At 48.6% G+C, this 17,612-nt stretch overlaps 2 protein-coding genes across 6 annotated transcripts in view; one reads left to right on the top strand and one right to left on the bottom strand.

Annotated features, from left to right (window-relative positions):
* Window positions 1-12,011, bottom strand: part of Smpd4 (sphingomyelin phosphodiesterase 4) — a 25,340-nt gene extending 13,329 nt beyond the window's left edge. Inside the window, exons 1-9 of one of the 3 annotated variants that reach the window (XM_045132279.1) lie at window positions 11,669-12,011; window positions 8,572-8,655; window positions 6,336-6,422; window positions 5,234-5,376; window positions 4,092-4,167; window positions 3,451-3,559; window positions 3,298-3,350; window positions 3,017-3,168; window positions 1,934-2,066 (exon numbers count right to left, since the gene is read on the bottom strand). In XM_045132279.1, coding sequence (XP_044988214.1) covers window positions 1,934-2,066; window positions 3,017-3,168; window positions 3,298-3,350; window positions 3,451-3,559; window positions 4,092-4,167; window positions 5,234-5,376; window positions 6,336-6,422; window positions 8,572-8,655; window positions 11,669-11,878 — 1,047 coding nt within the window. In that variant the 5' untranslated portion in view covers window positions 11,879-12,011. The remainder of the gene's footprint in view (window positions 1-1,933; window positions 2,067-3,016; window positions 3,169-3,297; window positions 3,351-3,450; window positions 3,560-4,091; window positions 4,168-5,233; window positions 5,377-6,335; window positions 6,423-8,571; window positions 8,656-11,668) is intronic. The other 2 variants (XM_004670797.2, XM_004670798.2) reach the window with 2 other exon arrangements.
* Window positions 11,865-17,612, top strand: Mzt2b (mitotic spindle organizing protein 2B). 3 transcript variants are annotated; one of them, XM_045132280.1, is made up of 4 exons: window positions 11,865-12,343; window positions 12,577-12,716; window positions 16,504-16,573; window positions 17,318-17,612. In XM_045132280.1, the coding sequence occupies exons 1-4, from the start codon at window positions 12,075-12,077 to the stop codon at window positions 17,379-17,381; spliced, it is 543 nt and encodes a 180-aa protein (XP_044988215.1). In that variant the 5' UTR covers window positions 11,865-12,074; the 3' UTR covers window positions 17,382-17,612. The 3 variants fall into 3 exon arrangements, with proteins under 3 accessions (XP_044988215.1, XP_044988216.1, XP_004670912.2); XM_045132281.1 differs by lacking the exon at window positions 16,504-16,573 and adding an exon at window positions 13,527-13,709 and having other exon boundaries at window positions 11,866-12,343; XM_004670855.2 differs by lacking the exon at window positions 16,504-16,573 and having other exon boundaries at window positions 11,886-12,343.

Below are 17,612 nucleotides of genomic sequence, written 5' to 3'. Positions count from 1 at the left end.
GAGCAAGACCCTACCATGAAATGTGTGCCCATTCTCTATCTTTGTATCTTCTTCTCTCTCTCTAATAAATTTTTGTTTTGTTTTGTTGTTTTTCGAGGTAGGGTCTCACTCTGGCTCAGGCTGACCTGGAATTCACTATGTAGTCTCAGGGTGGCCTTGAACTCACAGCGATCCTCCTACCTCTGCCTCCCAAGTGCTGGGATTAAAGGCGTGCGCCACCACGCCCGGCTCAAATAAATTTTTTAATATGTGGAAGCCAGACATGGCGGTACATGCCTTTAATCCCAGCTCTTAGGAAGCAGAGGTAGGAGGATTGTCATGAGTTCAAGGCCAGCATGAAATTATGTAGTGAATTCCAGGTCAGCTTAGGCTAGAGCAAGATGCTATCTTGAAAATACAAAAAAAAAAAATAAAATAAAAAATAAAAATAAAAATTATGGGAGCTGGAGAGATGGCTTAGCGTTTAAGGCTCTTGCCTGTGAAGGCTCAGGACCCACGTTCAATCTCTCCAGATCCCATGTTAAGCCAGACACACAAAAGTGAGGCAAGTGCAAGGTCACACATGCCCACTAAGTGATGCAAGTGTCTGGAGTTTGACTGCAGTTGCTGAGGCCCTGATGTGACAACTCTCTCTCCCTCCCTCCCTCCCTCCCCCCCGCCTCTCTATTAAAAAAAAAAAAAAAGTATGGGCTGGGCATGGTGGAACATGCCTTTAATTCCAGCACTTGGGAGGCAGAGGTAAGAAGATTGCTGTGATTCAAGGCCAGCCTGGGACTAGAGCATGTTCCAGGTCAGCCTGGGCTTGAATGAAATCCTACCTCAAAAAAAAAGGGGGGGGGGGATCGGAGAGATGGCTTAGCACTTAGCACACTTGCACTAAGAACCCAGGTTTGATTCCCCAGTATCTATGTAAACCAGATGCACAAGGTGGCACATGTGTCTGGAGTGCGTTTGCTGTGGCTGGAGGCCTTAGTGTGGCCATTCTCTCTATCTGCTCCTTCCTCTCCTACCTGCCCAAATAAATAAAATAGCCGGGTGAGGTGGCATACTTTTAATCCCAACATTTAGGAGGCAGAGGGAGGAGTAATGCCATGTGTTCAAAGCCACCCTGAGAATACATAGTGAATTCCAGGTCAGCCTGGGTCAGAGTGAGACCCTACCTCAAAAAACCAAATAAATAAATAAAATACTTTATACATGGGGCTGGAGAAATAGCTCAGTGGTTAAAGGCATTTGCTTGCAAAGCTTGGTGGCCTGGATTTGATTCCTCATTATTCATGTAAAGTCAGATGCACCAAGTGGACCATGCACCAGGAGTTCATTTGAGGCAGCAGGAGGCCCTGGTGCGTGCACACACACATGCGCTCTCTCTCACACACACACTCCCCCCCCCACATAAATAAGAAATGCATGTTGTGCATATATATATATTTTTTTTTTAATTTTTTATTTATTTATTTGAGAGCGAAGACACAGAGAGAAAGACAGATAGAGGGAGAGAGAGAGAATGGGCGCGCCAGGGCTTCCAGCCTCTGCAAACGAACTCCAGACGCGTGCGCCCCCTTGTGCATCTGGCTAACGTAGGACCTGGGGAACCGAGCCTCGAACCGGGGTCCTTAGGCTTCACAGGCAAGCGCTTAACCGCTAAGCCATCTCTCCAGCCCTATATATATTTTTTTAATTTGTTTGTTTTGTTTTATTTTTTGGAGAGTGTGTATGTATATATGGGTATGCCAGGTCTTTTTGCTACTGCAAATAAACTCCAGGTGCATGCACCACTTTGTATATATCTATTTCGTATATGTCATAGCAAGAAAATACCAATATTTAGATCCAGCCTCAAGCTGACAAGATGCCTGTGGTGCCCCACATGGTAGAAGGTCACTAAGCAGCTGGTTCTGGAACAGAAGCACACAGCCAGCTGTGCTCTTACCTGGAGGAGAGTTTCAGATCTCCAGATCTCATGGGAGACAGGGTCTGCATTTACAGACGTCTGATGAGAGACATGCCGCTTCAGGAGGCTGGTGTGGTGAAGGCCATAGGAGGCAAAGGGCATGGCTGGCGTCCTGATAGGAAACAGACAATACTGAGTTAGAGACTCCCACTGGCCAGGTCAGGGACAACCTGAACATCAAAACCAATGATTCCAGTAGCCAACAAGCCAGGCCCAGGCAACCACTCAGCAGGTGACTTCTGCCTTGAGAGGATGTGAATCCACCTGACCTCCAAGGCTTCTTTGTAGATGCAGCAGTGCCAAGGGTCACCAGCTACTGCCACCACCTCAGAAGCTTCTCCTGCCAGGCCCACTTGTACCCTCTGAGGGCATCTGCTCACACAGTGAGTTTGGAACTCACTGAAGGCATGGCAGAGTATGCACACACCAGTAGACACAAGCTGGGCCAGCATCTGCAAGGTCAGAGAGGGAGCAGAGGAGCTCAGGTGGCTTCTGCTGACTGAAAAGGTTTCTGAGGAGAGTGGACCAAGAGGTCCTATGCTAGCCCAGCAAGGCCTAAGAGCATCTAGCTTGGAGAAGCCCTCAACTCACTCTCAAACTGAGGACAGAGCATGCCCTCGCCTGTGTAAGATTCAGCTTGCATGGCCTGGCACTAAAGGCTCTTCACCCCAGGGACTGCCTCAGGCCACAGATTCCTGCTACTCTTTACAACACAAGACAACCCTTCTACCCTCCACCTTCTCACTGCCTTGGGGAGCTTAGGCTCAGACAGTGTCCCTGTAGGGGAGCGCTGCTGAAAGCAGAAAATCAGCTTCTTCCCATCCCATGTATGATGAGACCTTATCAAATGAGGCCAAAGCTGACAGTCTGTGAGAACCAGAGAACACCAAAAAATAAATATAAAATACCCTTCAGTCTTTGCCTGAGCAGGTAGGATTGGTAATTAGGCCTAAGAAAAATTGGAAGACCTTAGACAAAGGGTAATACTGATGCCCAAGGGGACATACACTAACCAGCCACTCCCATGGAAGAGTCAAGCCTTAACAGCCAAGGCAGCCTTACCTGGGAGCCGGTGAAGGGCTGGGTCCCCCTTGACTGGAAGAGAGTGGCAAGGGTACACTGCCTTCAGTGGGCAGGAACCATGACAGGTACCTGTCCACCAGGATGAAATAGGCACAGTCTGAGGTACGGACATGAAGGGATGTAGACAGTGGCTAGAAAATCAAACTCATCATTAGTGTTGCCCTGGGCATCATCCTAAATCCCTGAGACCCAGCAACTACAGAGACACCCCAGGCCCAAAACAGTGAAAAAAGCTACACCCTGAGTTAACCCTTCTGTACCTTTTGAGTGATGAGGCTCAAAGCAAAGAAGAAGATATAATACTCGAATGAATCTGACGGAAATGTCAAGGAACAAATGTAGAGGCAGTGGGCTACCTCTAACAACATGTACTGGCCACTCAGCCTTCCACCCGTCAGACCACCAAAGGATACTCAGAGCCAGGTTCAGGCCAAGGCCTCCACTGGGGGGGAAATGGACCTTGTTGTGGTACAGAGGACTGTCAGGGAGGACACGCTCCTGGATGGATGCCTTCACAGGGCCCTGCAGAGAAGAAGTAGAGTCATGGGCAGATACCAGCAATGGTGGTCCCCAGAAGTACAGCCCTTTAGAAAGGCTGCTGAGGAAGAGACCAGCACACAAATCCTGCTTGTGTGTAGAGTGTCCTTCCACCAGGCAGTGCTTGGGCAAAACAGGTTTGCTTTAGAAGTCTTCCTCTTGTCCTCCTAAAACCTCACATAGACAAGGTGTGTTTCTGAGCCCCCTTCCCCTTTGCTTCTCATCTCTACTGAGAAAATCACTCCTCGATTTGCCCTGAAAGTCAGGAGTTCGGCAACTAGTCTCATGACCCTGCCTGCTGCTCAGCCAGCGGCATGGCACCTTCGGTCACCAGATTGGAATGAGCTTTTGAAATGTCACTACTAGAAGTTACAATTTGAGATGCCTCCTGGGCCCAGACAGTCACTTTCTGCCCACTGTCACTACACCTCCCAGCCCCTGCCCACTCATTACCACAGCCACTATTCCACGCCTTCTGCCTAAGTGCCACTCTCACAGCCATGGATGGCTTACTTACAGGGAGGCAGGAGACGGGAAAGTCAAATTTATAATCTTCAGCTTGCAGTTTGTAAACCAACTTCATCATTGGGCCACTGAACATAAAAAGTTTAAAATAAGTAAATGAACCACAAACTGCCTTGCTCTGGTTATTCATCTTTCTCATTCTCTCTCTGCCCTTCCCTCCCTCCCTCCCTCCTTCCCTTCCTCCCTCCTTCCACTGAGACAGGACATCACAAGAATGCTTAGGCAGGCTATGGACATCACTATGTAGCTCCTGATGGCCTGGAACGTCTGACAATCCTACCTCACCCTCCACAATACTGGGATTACTGCATGTGTCACCTTATATATCCATGGTTACTTCTTTTCTTTCTTTCTTTTTTAAATATTTTATTTTATTTATTTATTTATTCGATAGAGGCAGACAGACAGACAGACAGAATGGGCACGCCAGAGCCATCAGCCACTGCACACAAACTCCAGATGCATGTGCCACCTTGTGCATCTGGCTTACATGGGTCCTGGAAATTTGAATCTGGGTCCTTTGGATTTGCAGGGAAGTGCCTTAACCACTAAGCCATGTCTCCAGCCCCCTTCTTTACTTTTTTTGAGTCAGTGTCTCACTCTAGCCCAGGCTGGCCTTGAATTCATGGCAATCTTCCTACCTCAGCCTCCCAAAAGCTAGGATTAAAATTGTGTGCCATCACATCCAGCAAATGGTTAGCTCTTAACTTTAAAAAAAAGAAAAAGAATAAGAAAAAACAGATTGATTTAAGGCCTGAGGCTGAATATTTGCTTAGCATGCAAGAGGCCCACAGTTCAAACCTCAGCACCACACACAGGTGTGTACACATGTAACTGTAGCATTCTGGAGGTGGAGGAAGGAGGACCAGAAGTTCAAGATCATCCTTGGCTACAAAGGGAGTTTTAGGCCACCCTGGACTACATGAAACCATGTCTCAATGAAAAAGCAAGGTGATTTACTTTCTTCTTGTCTAACATGTAATTCCACTGCTATCATCCTCCGCCAGCCCACAAGACACTTGCCATGACCTCCAACTCCAACGTCAAACATAAGCACCGAGACCAAACAAGGTGATTTAAAACAGATCATCATGAGGAAGTACTCAGCCCCTCTCAGATGACAAGCCTACCTACCCTGGGTCTAGAAATTCCATTGCAATGCTGTACTCCACAGGATTCACGCGCCCCTGTAGGCAGCGGAGGTTCCAGCCAACCAGGACACCATCTAGACTGCCGAAAATGCTTTCTACTAGCCATGGGAAGATAGTGTGTAGCTCCTGAAACACAGGGTAGTGAGGTAGAGGGAACGCTTGCTGAGGCCCAATGTTCATTCCCGTCCCAGTTCCTGTGTACCACACTGCCATAGGAAGTGGTCATTCTGGTAGAGACCCTGGGAGCCCTATGCAGTGGTCAGCGGCAGCTGCTGGTTCTTCCACTGGGGTTACACAACACACCTGTCACAAAGCACACTCTGTGTACACTGTTAAATCAGTCTGTAATGAAGACTTCTTCTTTTTTTTTTTTTTTTTTTTTTGTCTTTTTTGGTACAAAGCCTTCCTATGTATCCCAAGATGGCTTTGAACTCTTAGCAATACTCCTGCCTCAGCCTCCAAGGTGCTGGGACTATAGGTGTGTACAACTATGCCCAGCCAATTATAAGCTTTTGCTTTTGATTTTCTTAAGGGGCCAGGGGTAAAATTCAGTGGTAGCGCACTTGCTTAACATGTGCGAAGCCCTGGGTTTGAGCTTCTGAATTGCAAAACCATAACAACAATCCCTCTGATCTTAAACAGGCATCCATTAAAAGAAGGAGCAAAATTCTTTTTCAACCAAGCTGCTGACACATAACTGGGACCTATTGTCATCTGGCATTTGTTGTCCAGGTCAACTTTATGAACTCAACAATTCTAAATGTATACTAAATACACATTTTCAAAGTACATCAGAGCTTTTCACCCTTGGCACTGTTTATATTAGGCTTGATACTGTCTGTTTTTTGTTGCTTCAAGACAGGCTTTTATGTAGCCCTAGCTGTCCTAGAATTTGCTACATATCCAAGGCTAACTATCAACTCCCGATCCTCCTGCCTCTGCCTCCCCAGTGCTCCAACTGCAGGTGTGCACCACTATGCCAGGCTTTGGGCTGAATACTTTTGTTTCAGCAATCCTCCTTCTACCTAGACATAAGCATTAAGAATTATAAGATATGCCCCAAGGGAATGCTGGCAAAGCTGTACCTTGGCAGGAAAATCCTCAATGACTTTCACCAAGTCTTGGCAGCGCTGTGCAAAGGGCTTATTCATCGAGTCAGCTTTCAGGCTAGCCTAGAACACAAAGGGAACGAAGCATAAGTAGACTTGGTCTGCAACTGGTCTACATACTGTCTCAAATCAAACCCAAAACACAAGCAACAGAAACAGTCACTGACTGGTCCCCAAAACTTCATGAATTAGAGGCTTCCTGTGCCAACAACCCAAAGGATGCTACAGGAGAAAAGCTACAATTCTACTAGCACTAGACCAAAAGCTGTCAGGTGCCCCCACATGGGCATGCAGTTACCTCAGAGGGCTGTGCATATGAAAATGAAACTGACTCCCACTGATTCACAAGCAGGGGTCCAGTGCCAGGGTCAGTCCTCAGTCAGAAGATCCATGTTGTGCAGGGCACCTCTCTCTCTCCCCCCCCCCCCCCCCTCTCTCTCTCTCTCTCTCTCTCTCTCTCTCTCTCTCTCTCTCAGCCCACCAGTGCTCACTGAATTTATACACATACATTGGAAACTTCTCACCTTGCCAGCGACCCATAATTATACTGCTGTGACTGTCAGTGAGAACAGCCAACATGATACAGGGTACAGAAACCCTCTTCTCTCACTCTCTTTTTTGAAACAAGCCTGACAGACTGGCCTTTATTTAATGAGAGAGTGAGAGTAAGAAAGAGAATTAGTGTACCAGGGCCTCTGGCCACTGTAATCAAACTCCAGATGTGTGCACCACCTTGTGTGCATATGCAACCTTCTGCATGCGTCACATTGTGTCTCTGGCTTAAGAGGGATCTAGGGAGTTGAACATGGGTCCTTAGGTTTTACAGACTAGCACCTTAACTGCTAAGCCATCTCTCTAGCTCACCCTCTTCTCTCTTAACCAGCAGATAAACAACCTACTAGACTTCCTACATGAAAAAAAATAGGCAGTCTAGCTGGCCATACGCCTTTAATCCCAGCACCCAGGAGGCTGAGGTACGAGGATCAACATGAGTTCACAGCCCAACCTGAGCTACAGAGTGAGACCTACCACAAAAAGAAAAAAGAAAAGAGGGGGAAAAAAAAAAAAAAAGGTCTGGAGAGATGGCTTAGTGGTTAAGGCACTTCCCCGTGAAGCCTAAGGATTCAGGTTTGACTTGTCAGTTCCCACATAAGCTCGGTGCACAAAAGACACAAGCACATAATTACAGTGGAGGAGGCCCTGGTGCACCAATTTTTTTTCTCTCTCTCTCAATGGCTTCTTTCTTGCATTAAAAAAAAGGCCAGTCTGCAGTGATCTTGGGATGACTCAGAAGGCTTCATTGTGCTGGGAAGAAGTGACAGAGGAGTGCTCAGCACTGCAATATCTCTATCACACCTTCCAAGGTTCAGGGTCCATTGTGGAAGAGGTGGCAGAAAGAATGTAAAGGGTAGGACTCCTTACAACGTGCTCCTCCAGACACAAAATGGCCTGGATACCCATGACCTCACAGTGCCTGACACTACCTACACAAGACCATCATAATAGGAGGAAAAGATCATGACATCAAAATAAAAGAGAGACTGATTGAGAGAGAGGAGATACAATAGAGAATGGAGTTTCAAAAAGAAAGTGGGGGAGGGAAGGCATTATCATGGGATATTGTTTACAATCATAGAAGTTGTTAATAAAAAAATTAATTAATTTTTTTTTAAAAAAAGGCCAGTCTGGGGGTGGAGAGATGGCTTAGCAGTTAAGGCATTTGCCTGCAAAGCCAAAGGATCCTGGTTCAATTCTCCAGGACCCACATAAGCCATATGAACAAGGGGGTGCATGCAACTGGAATTCATTTGCAGTGGCTGGAAGCCCTGGCATGCCCATTTTCTCTCTCTGCCTCTTTCTCTTTCTCAAATAAATAAAGGGCCAGTCTGTTGGGCTTGCCTCAAAAACAAAACAAAACAAACCAGAAGGACAGTAAATAAAAATGAAATATATAATTTTAAGGGGAAAAGAGGGAGAGAGATGGTTCAGTGATAAAAGGTTCTTGCTTGCAAAGTGTAATTGGCCTGGGTTTGCTTTCCCAGTAACCACATAAAGCCAGAAGCACAAAGTGGTGCACATGTCTGGAGTTCATTTACAATGACACTAGACCCTGGCCCTCATTCTCATGCTCATTCTGCTTATAAAAGAACTCCCAAGTCCCCCAGCCACAAAGCAATCATCACACACACCGCCAAAGGCAACTGATATTTACCAAGAGGAAGCTAGGTTGTTGCAGGTGAGGGAATGCCATAGTAGCCTCCCGTGGAAAGTCAAAAACAGCTGCTTTAGGAAACCACTATGGAAAAATGAAGAAAAATATCTCAGCCTTTGTCATACAACAGAATCTTATGCAGTTTCACAATGTTTAGAACTTATGCTTAACACTCATAGCAGTGCTCATTCCCTTGTTTTATAAAAATGTCACTCTTGGGCTGGAGAGGTGGCTTAGCAGCTAAGGCATTTGCCTGTGAAACCAAAGGACCCAGGTTCTATTCCCCAGGACCCATGTAAGCCAGATGCACATGGGACACATGCATCTGGAGTTTGTTTGCAGTGGTTACAGGCTCTGGGGCACCCATTCTCTCTCTCTCTCTCTCTCTCTCTCTCTGTCTCTCTTCTCTCTATCTCTCTCTGCTTGCAAATGAATGAATACAAATTTTTAAAAATTTTAAAGAAAAAAAAGTCACTTTCAATCTAGGCATGGTGGTGCACGCCTTTAATCCCAGCATTCAGGAGGCAAAGGTAGAAGGATTGCCATGTGTTCAAGGCCACCCTGAGATTACTTAGTGAATTTCAGGTCAGCCTGGGCTACAGTGAGACCCTACCTCGAAAAAAAAAAAAAATCACTCTCAGGGCTGGAAAGATGGCTCAGCAGTTAAGGCATTTGCCTGCAAATTTTAATGACCTGGGTACTGTTCCCCAGTACCCATGTAAAGCCAGATGCACAAAGTGAAGCATCCACCTGGAGTTCATTTGCAGCAGCTAGAGGCTCTGGAGTGCCCATTCACTCTCCCTGCTTACAAATAAATAAATAAATAAAGTACTTTTTTTAAAGTTTTTCGAGGTAGGGTTTCACTCTATCTCAGGCTAACCTGGAATTCACTCTGTAGTCTCAGGGTAGCCTCAAACTCATGACAATTCTCCTACCTCTGCCTCCCGAGTGTTGTGATTAAAGGCATGCGCCACCACGCCTGGCAATAAGTACTTTTTTTTTTAATGACATTCTCACACAGTCCATGGTAGCCAGCTTCAGAACCAACTCTGTGGTTGGTAAATCCTTGGTAATGTTCATACAACACTTATTAGATGCCAGGACTGGTTCTGAGGGTTTTCCATGTATTTCCCCAGCTAATCACCAGTGTGACAGACTTCTGGACAACTCCGAAGATTCCTCTCTCTTGGCTCTTTCAACATTCATCCATTGTAAAGGGATTTTTCACAGGCAACTGAATTTCCATGTCAGTGGATTTCAAGATGCACAGTAGTGCCTCGCTGATAGTCCTACAGCTCAGAAGAACTGGATTTTGCCAGCAACTTGAGTAACCTTAGAAAAATATTCCTCTCTAGAGCTGCACATAAGAGCAAAGCCAGTGACACCTTGATTTTGACCTTGTGATACCCTAAACAGATAACACAGCTGAACATGCCTGGACTTCAGGCTAATCATGAGTAATGTAGCAAATGGGTGCTGTTTTAGACTGCTAAGTTAAACAGTTAAAAAAAAACAAAAACAGAACACAGGGATGGAGAGATGACTTGGCAGTTAAGGCACTTGCCTGCAAAGCCAAAGGACCCAGATTAAATTCCCCAAGACCCACATACATAAGCCAGATACACAAGGGGGCGCATGCATCTAGAGTTCGTTTGCAGTGGCTGAAGGCCCTGGTGCACCCAATCTCTTGCACTCTCTCTTTTGTTCTTTCTCTATCTGCCTGCCCCCCCTCAAATAAATAACTTAATTTTAAAAAAAGTCTAGGGGCCAAAAAAAAGAAAGAAAGAAAGAAAAAGAAAATAGCCAGGCATGGTAGGACACACCTTTAATGCCAGCAGTAGGTAGGCAGAAGTAGGAGGATCACTGTGAGTTCAAGGCCACCCTAAGACTACATAGTGAATTTCAGATCAGCCTAGGCTAGAGTGAGACCCTACCTCAAACACAAACAAACAACAAAATACATATATATTTAAACACACACACACACACACACACACCAGGAAATAGCTAGAGTGCTGACTTAAGCCTTTAATCCTAGCGCCTGGGGCAGAGTCTGTACAGGTGATGAAGTGGAAGTGGCTCTCTCCACACAGGAAGTCTTCACAGTGATGGCTGGAACAATGCCGCTCAGTGAGGCATACTTGAGTTTGGCCAAGAAGAGAGCCTCTTGCTCCATGATCTTGTCAATCACGCTCCTCTCATCATGTCAACCCTCTTCAACGTCCACTTTCTTCAGGGCTTCCCACGTTTCTTCTGACAGCTAGTCTTCAGCCATGGCAAGTTAGGCCAAGCTTATCAAGACCTCCCACTTGGCTGCTCTCTGACAAGCAGCAAGGCTCACACATTCTCTGTGAGGTAAAAGCATCCAGACTGCCCTATTCCAAGAGGTGGAAAGTGAGGGTCGCTAGCTGAGCCCAAGGATCAATTTCTTTCTCTTTTTTTTTTTTTGATATTTTTATTTATTTATTTATTTGAGCGAGACAGAGGGAGAGGAAGGGAGAGAGCGAGGGCGCGCGAGAGAGAATGAACTCCAGGTTCATGTGCCACCTTGAGCATCTGGCTTACGTGGGTCCTGGGGAATCAAACCTGGTTCCTTTGACTTTGCAGGCCAAGCGCCTTAACCGCTAAGCCATCCCTCCAGCCTAAGGCTCAACTTTTTAAAAAAGGCAAGCACCTTAACCGCTGAGCCAACTCTCCAGCTTCTCAACTTTTTATTTATTTGCAAGCAGCGAGAGAGAGGGAGGGAGAAAATGGGTGCACCAGGGCCTCTAGCTGCTGCAAACGAACTCCAGATACATGCACCACCATGTTTGTGCAATGGCTCTATGTGGGTCCTGGGGAATCAAACCACGGTCGTTAGGCTTTGCAGGCCTCCCAGCGCAAACTTTTAACTCCAAACCGACCTTCTTTTCCCTTCACTCGAACCACTAAACGATCCCCCAGGCCCAGGCTGCGGGCGGAGCGCAAGGTGACAGCCCATCTCTGGGAGGTGTCATGGGATGCAGCCGAGGACCGCACGGCTCGGTGGGGGAGCGGAGACGGCCTCCATGGAGGCTCGCGGGCGTGAGCTGCCTCGAGCGGCGCCCCAACTACTCACCTGTACCGCCGCCAACACCGCTCTCTTCAGTGATGGGAGCCGCCATTCCGACACCCGGCGCCAGGATGTCGTCATCAAGCTGCTCGGAGGCGTCCGGTCCCTTGGCCTGTCGGGTAAAAACCCTCTAGAAGGCGCTCGGACGGCGCGCGCGTGCGCACAGTGGAGGGCGACAGCTGGAAGCGCATGCGCAGTCGGGGCATCCGTTCTCATGCCTTCTCCTGGCAAAGGAGTACGGGTGCCCGTAAGCAGAAGCCGTCAGTTAGAGCACTGAGCGGATCTGCGAGGAACACAGGATCATAGCTTGTCACGATCGCCCCTTCCCTGATCCCTGCCCTTGCGTCCAGGAGCTGATGGGTTGGCCCTGCGGGGACGTTGCTGCAGAGACGAGGATGGCCGGCAGAGGGCGATGTGGCGGCGCCTGGCAGGTCCCTGGCTGAGCGCGCCCGAGCGAGGTGGGCGGGGCCTAGCCGCACTTCTTCCCGCGGGCCTGCGGATGGCGGCGGCCGCGGCGGCGGCGGCGGGCGGCGGTTCTGGACTCGCGGCGTCCGCAGGCCTGGAGGCGATGACGCTGCAGAAGCTCGCCCTTCGGCGGAAGAAGGTGCTGAGCGCCGAGGAGATGGAGCTGGACGAGTTGGCGCAGGCTGCGGGCGCCGCCATCGACCCCGATGTGTTTAAGTGAGCGGGGCTGCACTGGAGGTGGCCCGGCCGGTCCCCCCCACCCGACCCCGGCAGATGTCCCTGCTTTAGCCTCCCTCCCGGCCCTGGCCCCGCTGATCTGGAAGATGCCTTTGGCTTTATCCGGGTCTTCAGGGCAGCGACCCTGCTGGCCTGGCAGGGTCCGTTCTCGGTGTGTGTGTGTCTGTCTTGTGGCGGGCTGGGCGAAGTGAGCATCGCGTTTGTTCCCCCAGGATCCTGGTGGACTTGCTCAATCTCAACGTGGCCCCCATCGCCGTCTACCAGATGCTCAAGTCCATGTGTGCTGGGCAGCGGTTGGCCAGCGATGGTCAGGACCCTGCATCTGTGTCTCTGCCCACGTCAGAGACCCGAGGTCAGAGCTGAGCCCAGAACTCCCAGTCCCTGGGGGCGGGGTTGGGGTGAGGGGCTGGGCTACCGAGCAGGCTTGGACCTAAAAAGCCAGGCCTGTCTGTGGATCTCCTCTTCCCAGGACCTACCGGCCCATCTACCTGTCGAGGCCCTTGTTGTTCCCATATTTTGAAGTGTAGTCCTGGATTAAGTGCTGGGTCTAGCAGGGTTAGCATTCATCTCCCTCATTTCCCACCTCGTTTAAGGTACCTTTACGCCACAAGCACAAGAACAAAGATGGCTTTGTGTCCTCTCCTAGTGTCACAGCCTCTGTGAACTAATCAAAGAACAACAGACGTCCCCTTAACTGTACCCCTTTCAAGCCCAGGGCCAGCCTCTAGGGCCAAGCTTGCCAGATATCCCCTTCCAGGACTGTATAGACAGAAGGATGCAAGTCACCTGCTGTGTTGGGACACAGGGTGTATAGATAGGCCTGAGGGTCAAAGCAACTCAGTGCTCAGATGTTGTAGGGCTTTTTCACTCTGGTAGTGACTGGAGGTTGGCAGATGCTGATGACCAAAGCATGTGACAGGAACCTCAGGTCCTTGAAACTACTCATCCTGTGTGTTTCTTCTGGTCTCCTTAGGCTGTTGGGAAACTTCTGAAATGCTATATGCCCTCCTAGGAAGGAGGTGCATCGCGAGCTCCCTGCCTGAAAGCATGGGTGCACCCAGGCAGATGTCGGGGAAGCTCAGTACAGATCAGCCCTGGGGACCTATGCATTCTCACTGACCTACCTTCTGTCTGCTCTCTTTGTGTCTCTCTCCATCTCCAGAGGCCTCCTTTCTCCTGGCCAAGAACAGTAGCCCCCCCGCCCTTGCAAGGCCCTCCTTTTCCTGCCAACTGCGGCCTGCGGCCTCTCCAGTTCTGCTCCACGGCTCAGCTGCCAAACACTTGCCTCTCTCTCCTGGCTCCCCCTCCCTCCAGCTCTCTTGCTGCCTGTTCTCTTCTTTTTCAGGTTTCATTTATTGGCTTATCTCTGGGGAATGGTATGCTGTCCTGTTTCCCTAGAAACTGCTAGCGTCCCCATGAGTCCAGGGCAACTTTGAGCTGCAAGTCCAGGACAGTGAATGCCATCTGTTCCATGTAGTTTCCAGGCCAGGCTTTCTTGCTCATTTTACCAAAGACACAGTATTTCTAAAATGTGCATTCATGCTAATGTCCCAGGATGAGACCAATACACCTATGCTTGCACACTAGAAAAGGGTCCCACCCCAGGGAGCAGACAAAAAGCAGAGGGGCAAGGATGAGTCATTGTTATGTACTGTGGGGGACATGGCCTAGGATGTGAGAAGCACCCTAGACTCTTCAGAACTGTCCTTTATCTGAGTGCAAGGTCTGGAGGAGGGAAGAGATGCCCTCCTCCCAGTCTCCTTAACAACATTCTAGGATTCATGTGTGCATATCACACGTGTCACCACTGTAAACTGTCTCCTTTCTGTGCTGGGCGCTCCCCGGTTGTTACCAGGTGTAAGGTCCAGAGCCTGGCCATATGAGCCCCCAAGGGTGCTATGGTTACACTTTGTTTTGTGCCTTCCCCCTTGTTGACCACCTCTGCTCCAGGTGCCACATTTGGGCCAGAGAGCATGGGAGGGGCTAAGGGGAAGAGGTGGACTACAGGCTGAGGTGTAGAATCACTGGGAAGAGGCCCCACAGAGTTGTTGGCTCTGGCACTCCCACCAAGAAGGGAGAAAGAAAGCTGGGTGTGGTGGTGCATGCCTTTAATCCCAGCACTCAGGAGGTAGAGGTAGGTGGATCACCATGAGTTCAAGGCCACCCTGAGACTACATAGTGAATTCTAGGTCAGCCTGGACTAGAGTGAAACCCTACCTCGAAAAAACATAAAAAAAAAAAAAAAAAAAGGAAAAAGAAAGAAAGGATAAAGTCCTCTTTGAAGAATCAACAGGAGAGGATGAGAGAAGCAGTGCACCCTGGGTTCATTTGTTTTTGGGTTTTTTTGTTTGTCTGTTTTTTGGATTTTCAAGGTAAGATTTCACTGTAGCTCAGGCTGACCTGGAATTCACTATGTCGTCTCAGGGTGGCCTTGAAAACACACGAGGATCCTCCTACCACTCCCTCCTGTGAGCCACCATGCCTGGCAGTTGTTTTTTTTTTTTTTTTTTTAATTCATTTATTTAAGAGAGAGAGAATGGGCACACCAGGGCTTCCAGCCACTGCAAACGAGCTCCAAAGGCATATGCCTCCTTATGCATCTGGCTTACATGGGTCCTGAAGAATAGAACCTGTATCCTTTGACTTCACAGGCAAGCACCTTAACCACTAAGCCATCTCTTCAGCCCAGTTTTTTTTTTTTTTTTTTTTAGTTTTTTAAAAAATTTTATTTATTTACTTGAGAGAGGGAGCGAGAAAGAATGGGCGTGCCAGGGCCACCAGCCACTGCAAACAAACTCCAGATGCATGCACCCCCTTGTGCATCTGTCTTATGTGGGTCCTGAGGAATCAAACTGAGGTCCTTTGGCTTTGCAGGCAAACACCTTAACTGCTAAGCCATCTCTCCAACCCAGTTTGTTTTTTAACAGATCATCAATCCACACTAGCTCTAGCTGACTGTCCAGCTGGCTACATTCACAACAGACAGTAAGTTGGGTACTATTTACTCCAAAGTAAATGGAACCAACCCAGCTTGGTCCCATCCCTAGTGGCTGACAGGCTGGTGCATTTGGAGGTTTTGCTGTAATTGTAATAAGGAGTCACAAATATTGGAGAATGAGCCATACTGCTTGTCTTTGGTCTTCAAGGACTAGGCCTGGAACATGTTACCACCACAGTGCCTGACCCTAGTAGACCCACTATTAGGGAGGTGAACTGGACAGAATGGTTCCTCCCACTATGAGGCACTGTTTGAGTCATCACTGCAGGCCATTTTCCTTGGGCCTTTTCATCTGTTTTTTAATATAATGAGATCTGAACCAGTGTCCCTATTAACAATGAAATCATGTGATTCTTGAATAGTTCCAAGCATCTGTGAAGCTGGATCAATAGGTTTCCTTTCTCTGTTAAATAGTTTTGCTTTCACTTTGCTGTCCTGGGAATAGAACCCAAGGCCTCATGCATGCGAGGCAAGTGCTCTACCACTCAGCTGTTGTTTTTTGTTTTTGTTTTTCGAGGTAGGGTCTCACTCTGGCCCAAGCTGACCTGGAACTCACTATGTAGTCTCAGGGTGGCCTCGAACTCATGATGATCCTCCTACTTCTGCCTCCTGAGTGCTGGGATTAAAGGCATGCGCCACCACGCCCGGCTTAGCTGTTTGCTTTCTTAATGTATTCTGTGGTTTGGAGGAATGTTAAACCCGTCAGATTTCATGACTATCATTATTGCTCTCCTGAACTTTCACATTTCAGTTTCTAGAGGGACATGCTTAGTTAGTGTCAGAGAGGAATCTCAGATCTGTGTGGCAGAATGAAAGGAAGCTAGCTTCAGAGGCCCACATCCAAGAACCATTCTACCACTTGTTGGGGATGAGCATCTTTTCTACCTCTGTCAAGAAACACTCCTCGTCAAATGCTTGTGGCCACCCGAGCACTAATCTCTCACACAGATATCTGACCCAGCTTGTTGTGGGACAGTGGCCTCCAAAGAAGAAACTAGCACACTGTGGGAGATACTAGAGTGGCAGCGCACATCTATCCATAGGAGACAGGAACCCTGCCCACTGACAAGTCAGTGGGTCATTGAGGGCCACAGTGATGACCATTTATACCAAAGCAACCCGTTACTGCATGTTTTTTTAGGTATATTCAGAATCCCAGATTATGTTCAAGTCTTGAGAGGAAAGCATGTTCCATCCAGTTCACAGAGTAGGTAAGGCCCCTATTTCTCAGGACAGTGAAAAACGGTAAGGATAGGGAACCCTGTCCCAGGGGTCAAGCAGTTATGTATCCTGGTAAGCCTTGCCAGGCTGGCAAGATTGGAGTTGTATTTAAGGGACTATGACTCTGTAGATAAGCCTGCTCCCCAGCATGTCTTGACCCTACAGGGCCATCACTCCTGCAGTTACCATATGCCAAGTCCAGAAGCCACCCAGAAACTGTGTTTCCTCTGAGGGTGACAGGCTGACCGCTGGAGAGTCAGTCCCTGCAAGAACCCAACCATAATAGTAATGAAGTCCAAGACGGTATTGGGGGTTGTCCTCAGGGAGGCGTCAGAAACCTGCCTTCAGAACTCAGGCCTGTAAGTGCCTGATTATGGATGATAGCTCAGTGTGAATATGTATTGGGAAGGACACTCCCCTTCCATCTTCCCAGGAGCAGGCACAAACTGTCTAGGGCTGACCTACTGAACTCATTTTCTATGAATGGCCCTTTGGTACACTTGCTTTCGAAACGTACCTATTCAGTCCCAGGGCACCCCAAGAGAGCGTTCATTGCCAAGGGCTGTTTCTGCTAATTTTAGTTTGGGGTCCCCTTGGGCTGGCAAGGAGTCTCTGGCTGGAGCAGCTTTAACTCAGCAGATAGGTGGGAATGTTGTCTAGGAAACAAACCTGGTGGGTATACTGCAGCTGGAGCTTAACCCCATCCTAACGATTAGGTTCTGGTATCTTCTCAGGGAGAAACAGAGGCGTCCATACTCTCAGTGGTGCCCCCATACTGGCAGAACGCAGCGGCCGTGAAGGATCCATCCAGAGGATGCCCCGCCAGCCGAGTGCCACCAGGCTCCCCAAGGGGAGTGGGCCTGGGAAGAGCACCTCCCGAGGCAGCACATAGGGCAGGACAGAGATGGCAATTGCCACCAACTTCCCCACAGATGCCACATGCCTCTGCCTTCCCTTAGGCCCTTCTGAGAAGGTATCTGGACATTGTCATTGCTTTTGGGTATTAAAGCATAGATTTATTAAAGGGAA

Source organism: Jaculus jaculus, chromosome 13, assembly GCF_020740685.1.
Source record: "Jaculus jaculus isolate mJacJac1 chromosome 13, mJacJac1.mat.Y.cur, whole genome shotgun sequence".
Classification (NCBI taxonomy): domain Eukaryota; kingdom Metazoa; phylum Chordata; class Mammalia; order Rodentia; family Dipodidae; genus Jaculus; species Jaculus jaculus.
This window is presented reverse-complemented; position numbering and strand designations above follow the sequence as displayed.